This window comes from Notothenia coriiceps, unplaced genomic scaffold (genome assembly GCF_000735185.1).
Source record: "Notothenia coriiceps isolate Sejong01 unplaced genomic scaffold, NC01 NC01_scaffold00023411, whole genome shotgun sequence".
Classification (NCBI taxonomy): domain Eukaryota; kingdom Metazoa; phylum Chordata; class Actinopteri; order Perciformes; family Nototheniidae; genus Notothenia; species Notothenia coriiceps.
Window position 1 is genome coordinate 53,890 of NW_011356112.1, and position 8,633 is coordinate 62,522.

An 8,633-nucleotide genomic window follows, 5' to 3' on the forward strand; every position below is an offset into this window, starting at 1 on the left:
TTCGTACCGACCAATCGGAGCACACTGGGCTCACAGGGAGGGGAGGGGGGGCGCTGCAGTGAGCCGTTTAGCGGAGAAAGTGAATACTGCTGAATACACATACTTTACAGAGATGCTGTATGAGAAACCAATGTGAGTTTGGAAAATTGCACAGTATTTTACTATTTTCGTATACCTCAACAATGGAATTATGATCAGTGGAAATGGCCACGACACCTCTCCTTTAAATGAAATCTCAGATTTGCCTTAATAGTTTGTTTGGGTCCCTCACTTCCGTTTCACTTCTCATGCACTGATTCGCTAGCTGAACAGCCAATCAGAGTGATTTATTTTGCCGACAGCCTTTAGCCGACAGCCGACGGTTTTCCGCTGAAAAGGCGTCGGGTCGACTGAAAAGACCCGACGGTGCATCTCTCTCAGTAGCCAACGATCTGTGAGTCTGTTGGCTCGGACATAAACTCTGTAATAAATGTAGTCTACATTTCATAAGAGGTATACAACCTGTGAGCATTTTAAATCTTATTTGATCTAAATGCTTATATAATCTGTAGTTGTATTTGTATTGTAGATTTAATGTGTGAATGAGGCGATATAGAGAAGTTAAGCTGTCATTATTAGGCTGTTTTGTTATAAACTGTTGGAGTGGTAAGCAGGCCTATTGTTTTTGGATATTTGTGGAGTTAGGTGGTCCGTGAGTGTTTTTTTATTGGTTAAGTGGTCCTGCACTGCGCTAGTGGATTGTCAACGGGGGGAGCCTCGCTGCGGGGAAATTCTACATATGGCCAGTCCGCCCCTGCAAAATTTCTATGCACACGTTATTATTAATAATAATTGTTTAAAAACGGATAAAAATTATTAAATTATTTTTTATTTTCAATTTTTATTTTGTAATCATCTCGGGACCCCCACTCGGGGTGTCGCGGCCAGTGGACAACAAGGGCAGAAACGTTCAATATGGTTCATGATTCAGATTTTAGATATAAATCTTGCTATTGTTGCTCCATCCTCAAGCCCATTTTTCTGAGTTTTTCTCAAAAAAAAAGTAGATTGGTCTGTGCTTGTTAAGTGCTGCACAAATAAAGTTAGTGTTGAAAAATGTGCAGTCATTTAGCAAAGCTTTCCTCATCACAGAAAGGAGCAGGTCCAAGATCAGAGGGGAAATGCTGCTTTTTAACATTTAGCAGGTATCTTGGGAATAAGAATATGCTTTTTGTTCGAGGTGCTCTCTTCCCCTGCCTGTAAACTGCTTCATATGCCACGATGCAACATGGAGGAAACTGCTCGATTTCACCCTCTGTTCGATCCCCTTGTGGCTTCGCTCTGACCAGATTGCCTCTGAAATAAAACAGATGGTACGTGTTCGGTGGGAAGCAGACTAAAAATGGCGCCGCCCTAGCAGAGCACATTTGGAGGACCTGTGTTTGTGTGTTTGATTCAGTAGCTGCGTAAATACTAGTTTTCAGAATATTTGGAAAGAGTCAGTAGGAAGTTTGAGCGTCTGCTTCCAATGCCGCTTGGCACAGAAGTAAAGCGCTTCCACTAAAGAGGACTGTCAGCCAGTGTTTGGAACAGAGAGAGCAATTTTAGGCCATTCTGACATTAAATTAAGTATTCATCTCCGTGTTACTTCACGCTGTGTCTCCATGTGTTTCGCTGTCATTTGCTCAAACTATTTATTGCCGTTTTGGATAGAATCTTCTGCTCTGAAATTCTGTCGTGACTTTGTGGTAGAAGCAGCCTCCAATGCTTCAATGTGTTGAACAAAAGCAAATTGATCTGGAAGACGTCTATTAAAGGGCAGAAATCAAATCAAATTCAAGCCGTGGCAGCTTTGTCGCCACGTTTAGACCTGACAGAACTCACCATGGCTGCGTACTGGGCCTGAGCCTGAGCTTGGGCCTGAGCTTGGGCCTGAGCCTGGGCAATCTGCTGCTGGTACATGGGCTGCATCATCATCTGCTGCTGCTGCTGCTGCTGCTGCTGAAGCTGGAGGGACTGCTGCACTGCCTGTTGGTACTGAGGAGGGGAGCAAAGGGATTGAAACATGTGTTCTTCACTTATGCTTGAAAAGTGGTGAAGTTGCATTGTTTGTAAGTTTGTACCTGGAGGTATTGGAGTTGCTGTGCATTTGCATGTTGTTGCTGCACTGCTTGTTGTTGTTGTTGTTGTTGTTGTTGTTGGTGGTGGTGTTGTTGTTGTTGTTGTTGTAGCTGCTGTAAACGCAAGTCACCAGGCTGTAGCTGCTGCAGGACCCGGTGCTGCTGACTGCTGGGTTGGGGCTGCACGGGGGGCTGCCCAGAGCCAGGGGTGGGAGCTGAGTGGACAGGAGTAGGTTGATGGATTTCTTACATACGACACAGCATTAAGCACAGATGCCACAAAATGTGTGTATTTGTGTACAAACAAATTCTGAAAGTACCATTTGGGAAAAGTATTTGTGATTATGCTGTTGAAGTATGAAGTAATGCTATTTATTGGTTTGTCAAAAGTTATCGGACGTCAAAACAAGTTTTGATTTTCTCTAGGCTTGAGGCCTGTACGACGAAGCCGGATTTTCGCTTAGCGAGCTAACTTCAGGGAAAACTCTGGGTTTACGGTCCTACGACGCTGGTTCACTTCTTAGTGGGCCAGATCTCCATGGTAACTTATGCTGAGCGGCAAACCTGCAAAAATCACTGACTGTGTGAATGTGAACATTTATAGAATTTCACCTCCCATCTTCAGAGCAATCTGACTATTATAACATTAGTGTTAAGAAAGCTTACTTAAATATCTGCCACAACATAAGTAACCGGATCAAAATAACATTACGTACAGTCCGCGGCACTGTGAGTGCAGACGTTGATGTGTCCCATTATCATTCATATCACATCATAATGTATCTTATATTTCCTTATCTGAGTCAGATGAGCCGTATCTGGCCGTGCAACACTCAGTGTCACATACTGTATGCAGAAGTATTATTTTAAACAACACATTAAGTTGACGAAACACTTGAGTCAAATGTAATTAAAGTCAGATCGTGTCTTAGACGGGGCAGTGTTATCATAAACCTGTTGATGTCGCATTCAAACACTTTTTCTTTTACCAGCTGTATTCACCTTGCAGGTGCAGCTATGTGGCTTTTATCCTGGATAAAGTGTTTAAGTCATGGATGTTTAAAGTTTAACTTCTTCATATTTGTCTAATATTTTGTTGACTTTTCATTCAGCAAGTATGACGCTGCGCTGTCAGTACGCTTCTCCATGTTTGTGATTGGTCGAATGCTCCAAATACCACCCCTTTCATGTGAACGCGCACCTAACTAGATAGGACACGGCTGGCTCGAGCGATCCACTTGATAACCCGCGTCGTAGTACAGTTTAGCGAGAGCGCGTATGTTTTGGATTAGGCCAACCGGCTAACTCAAACATATCCAGGTTAGGTTGAACCAGCTTCGTAGTATACCCCCCAGCTCCATCAAAACACCAGATGAGGGAATATCTTTAGACTTCTATACCAAGGTCCAACACCTTACTAAGACATTGTATCTTGGTTTTCCTCAAGGTTTTCACCCATGTGTTTAAATGCTAAGTGTGTATGAACCTGCTATGATCTCCCTGAGTTTGGGGTCCAGGTTGACGGTGCAGGGCAGGAACATCTCCACATCCTTGGCAGCGAGCACGGGGGTCCTGGAGGACAGGAAGACCTCAAAGCTGCGGATGTCTCCGTCGATCTCCAGCAGCGGCTCCACGTCCTTAGTGGTGGGGATGTTCTTGGAAATTCTTCAAAGAAAAAAAGAGAGATGTTTATATTTAATTATGTACTGATGTCTTCTTAAATCTGCTCAATATAAAAATGACATAATATTCATCTGAATGATTTGGAGAACATGACTAATTGGTTGTTTTGACTTAGGATCTTCAAAGTAAGTATACATTGGAGATTATGAATTAAGACATGAAAGTTATGTGACTAAATTCTTAAACTATTCATGTGGAAAACCAACAAATATTACAGACAAAACAATAAGTTGTGCAGTATTACTGGCATATGACACAAATATGTCAACATGTCAGTTTACACTCAATTCTGACTGCAAGCTGAAAACATCACAGGCTGATAAAAAAAGAAAAAGAGGAAATAGCAAGCAGTACTGTTAAGATTGAACAGATATGCAACGGTCATCATCATCATGAGAGCAGAGAGATAACTGGATTTAGAGAAGGCAAGATAGTGAAAGGGGGATGTTTGAGGACAGATAGAGTGAGGGATGTTATCTTTTCTCAGCAGAGGAGGAAACCTGAGAAGATGACAATCAGGGTAATTTAGCAAGCAGCAGACGGAAGCGCGTCACGATGCGCTGCTACAGTTAACGTGATGTTTGTTATCACAGACCACAAGTAAACACCATGTTTGGAGATTGTTCCATCACTGTGTGAAATACTTTTTCCGTTACACACTGTAGAAATAAACAACATTTTCAAATATAAATAAATGGCACTTTTTAGACTTAAGTGTTTAGTTTAGAATAATTAAAAATGTTTACAAACTCTGGCTTCATACGATATAAACTAAATCTGAAAAACTATTAGGTTTAGAGGTGGCAACAGCCTTTCTGAAAATATGAAGTTAGCACCTGCCTAAATGCTGGCTGTGGCAGGTAAACATTGTATGTCACCAGTCACCATTGCAAGTTTCCTTGCATTATGAAATATTATTTAAAAAAGCAATTCCTTACAAAAAGTAGTCCTCGAACAGAGTTAAATGATTTATTCCATATATTACCGTCTGGTACCAGTGACATGTGTTTAGTATTCTGAAACGTTCAGAAGTGGCAGACAAAAAGATTGATTGGCTGCAAGAAATGCTCAGTGGCCTGCCAAAGCACAGGTGAGGAAAACAAAGTCATTTTAGACCCAGCTGAACATGAATACTGATGTGTTTGGGTGGGAAATTCAATTTGAGATGCACAAGGTTAAAGAAGATATCAGTTTGATCAAGGGCAGCGTAACATGTGGCCGAGGCTACAAGAAAAGCAAACACAACAACCCGGAGCAATCATTACATCTCGTTAATCCCATCATTCAGACATGAAAATATGAAACATGGAGTGACTTTTGACACTGGCCATTCATCACCTGAATGTGCCGCTCTTATCAGATGAATTGGGAGACTCCAGCACGGAGGAGACATTTTTCTCATCTCTGCCTCCATTTCTCAACCATCATTTTCTCAGTGGACCCTTTTCTCTCCCTGCATCCTACTTAACCTTCCCTCCTTCCAGTTCAACCCCAATTCACCCTCCTCCCCATACATCACACAGTCTGCGTGTTGCTGAAAGCACAGACTGATGCGTTGGGTTTTTCCCGGGGCCTGATCTGTTTTTGACAGTGAGCACACAGGCTGGTCTTTCTGTGACTTGATTGGAAGATTAGTACCATCGCCGCAGCACGCAGGCGAAGTCAGCGTGAGGTCAGTATCTGGCCAGGGGTTCAACACAGCACGCTAATAATCTAAACAATCAAATACGCTAATCCAGTTAACAAAATGGCCGCCACAACTAATTTCATACAAGGTTTGCTGCATTGAGGCTTATAATGACTTCCCTTTTTAGGGTTTTTCCTATGCAGTCTTACAGCATATGAACAGGTAGGGGTCCAGTCCTCTGTTCAAGGACATTTTGACAGGACAGATGGCTGCTGATGGACACATCTGCGGCTACAGGGCTTGATTCTGTGACCTTGTGGCTAAAGGATGTCTCTGACCAAATGTACAAGTCTTGAAAGAAGTACAGCGATAGGGGTGTTCGAGAGAGGCGTTTTGGCATAAAAGAAGAATAACTGAGGCAAATCTATACCAATTGAAACATTGACATTAGCTGGCAATGATGCAATTGAATATTGACACTAAATATATTTTTCCATTTATGCACCAATATTCTACCCCTCGAAAATCAGTTTCTATCCTCCTGCAGGGATCCACTTCCTGGCAGACCGGTCCAGGTGGGTTACCTAAAAGTCCAATGTCCCCCACCCAACTGCCAGTACAGACACACAAGGAAGAGAAAATAGGCTGAGAGCAGTGGGGAAACAGGCACAGCTGGGCTCCAGTGGACAAAGCCCTCTCAGTCTTTCTTCCATTAGAACCTTTAACAAGACCCAAGAGGTCAAGGAAGCTCCATGTTGGCACACAGATGAACCCCCTCTCATGTAACCTCTGCTGGGGAGGATGAGTGGGACTCTGAAGACACAGATGTTACCTGCATACGCACACACATAAACAGCAAGTAGTGAATGGCACCGGTGGTGATTCACACAACAAAAAAACAATTGTGTAATGTCGGCTGCATACACCTGGCCAGCAATGATAGGGAAATTCAAAGGCACAGATGAAGGGTGGAGTGTGTGCTTTTTTGCGCATGTGCACATAGCATCACATGTAGTGCGTGTGGGTGTTTGGTTCTTTTTCCCATGAACTGTATTAACCCGTATACAGACTGAGAGAAGCCTGCGCCTTTTCCCCATTTCCAGCTGGCTTACTGCTGTTTATTTGTGGGTCTGCAGACACAGACCAACAGGAGCCAGTGACTCACACACAAACACACACAGAAATACACACACACACACACACACACACACACACACACACACACACACACACACACACACACACACACACACACACACACACACACACACACACACACACACACACACACACACACACACCACACAACACACACACACACACCACACACACACACACAACGGCACTTCTATTGCTATATAGAGAGCGACCCTGCCATAAGAGTTTTGAGTCCTTTTTTATGAACATTGAAAAAATGACATCAATGGTTTGGTTACACCTGTGCCCAGAACTGAATAAGGACACATAAAAACTCAACTCAAACCTAATCTTATCTAGTTGCAGGGATCTCAGACCACTTTTGCTGAGTCAGATTCTTTATTAAATACATTTGTTTTAATCTTAATAGTTCAAGAACTTATCCATCTTGCTTTAATATAACCGTCATTTTCCTTTTAAGAAATCCAACACGGCATACAAATAAATCTTTATGTACATTTCCAAACATATGCCATCCAAGAAGCTAGCTTCAATTGCACATAATTTGCTGACCGGGTGTTTGCTCTGGCCTGCGTTGTTGAACCAAAGCAGTAGCACAAACCAGCTGCATCCTCCAAAGACCAACCGGGAGTCGGTGAGAAGAACAAATTAAGCACATCCCGCGTACACCGAGTCACACCCAGACAAATGAAAGAAGTCTGCAGGAGAAGCTGATCAAGACACAAAGTGGAGCTCCACTTAAACACTGCCCCTGTAAAATCATGGTCAATATTAGAGGGCCTCAAACATCAAGAGATGATTGACCAGAAGAATTATAAAAAGAAAAAACAGAAGGAGGAAACAGAATGACTAAATTACAGATGAACTTGACAGATGACACTCCAATTAGAGCCGCCTCTTTAAAAGCATGGCGTTGTTTAACAGAACAAACAGTGCCCATTAAATGACAGCAGTGCCGTTTGTGATGAGGTTTAGACGCACTTCAATGACATCCTTATGCATGACGAGTTGCTGGCCATTGAAGGCTAATTGACACAAATCACATTTGACTTAGTCATGTTTGCACCAGTGAACAGACGATAGCAGGCAAAATGATACAAAGCCATTTCTTATCAGCCAATCAGTGGCCAAATGAAAAGAATGGATGTGCTCGGGTTGGAAGCGGGCCAAGGAAAACTGGCCGTGGCTCTTTCAGCAGCAACCGAGGGCGAGTGAGATAAAAGGGCCCGTCGGCGCCAGCCGGCCAGCCGTCCGCTGGCACAAAGGGTCCCATTGACAGGACCCGCGGCCCCCTTATTAGGCAGCAGGCAGAGGGCAGGCCGCTTAGGCCCGACAAAGCCACTCCCTTCTTGTTCTTTTTGTGGGCGTGGCCCCTGGGAGGGCTTTCTGAGCTTATCCAATGCTAATAGGTCGCAAAGGCTGACTGGAGCATAGCACTTCTTCTGCTCCTCAACCTCCCACACGCTGCAGCTGACCAGGAATGAGCCAGAAAATCACCGTCTCTATCCCCGTCCATGCCGCTATTTGGGTCTGAAAGTAGGACTGTGCCACTTGACTTTTGGGCTTTACAGCTGGGCGGCCTCTGTGCTTATGGACGACATGCGCACCAACAGCACACAGCACCCACAGCACACACCCCACACCACCACACAGAGCACACACAACCCAAAGCGGAGGCCCCTTCGCTCGCCAACATTCTCGCATAAAGGGGGGCCCCAAAGACAGAGAGGGATGCCTGCGGAACAGACAAACGCCGCTGTGCACATTCGTGTTTGAGAAGCTCAAGAGTTGCTAATGTCAGAGCACCCGGTGTAGACCAGTAGCAACAGTGTGTGGGGTGAAGAAGTTAAACGGCAGGTCCGGGTCCGACACATTCCGCTCTCCCCTGCAGCATGGCCGCTGGCAAGCACGGTGTCGCCCATGTGTGTGGACTGAACGCCACGGGAGGCCCCTAACTCCTGCCGAAAACAGTGGACCACGGCGGGGCCTGGTCGAGTGGACTCGGGCAGCATCAATCAAGCTGAGAAGGTTCAATTGTTAGTGTCAGAAGCTGCCAAAAGGGCCTC

General features: G+C 44.4%; 1 protein-coding gene across 1 annotated transcript in view; it reads right to left on the reverse strand.

Moving 5' to 3' along the window:
- The window catches only part of bmp2k (BMP2 inducible kinase), a 65,008-nt gene that overhangs the window by 14,866 nt on the left and 41,509 nt on the right, over window positions 1–8,633 (reverse strand). The window contains exons 9-10 of the mRNA XM_010781605.1: window positions 2,103–2,316; window positions 1,864–2,016 (exon numbers count right to left, since the gene is read on the reverse strand). Of these exons, the coding sequence (XP_010779907.1) occupies window positions 1,864–2,016; window positions 2,103–2,316 (367 nt within the window). The remainder of the gene's footprint in view (window positions 1–1,863; window positions 2,017–2,102; window positions 2,317–8,633) is intronic.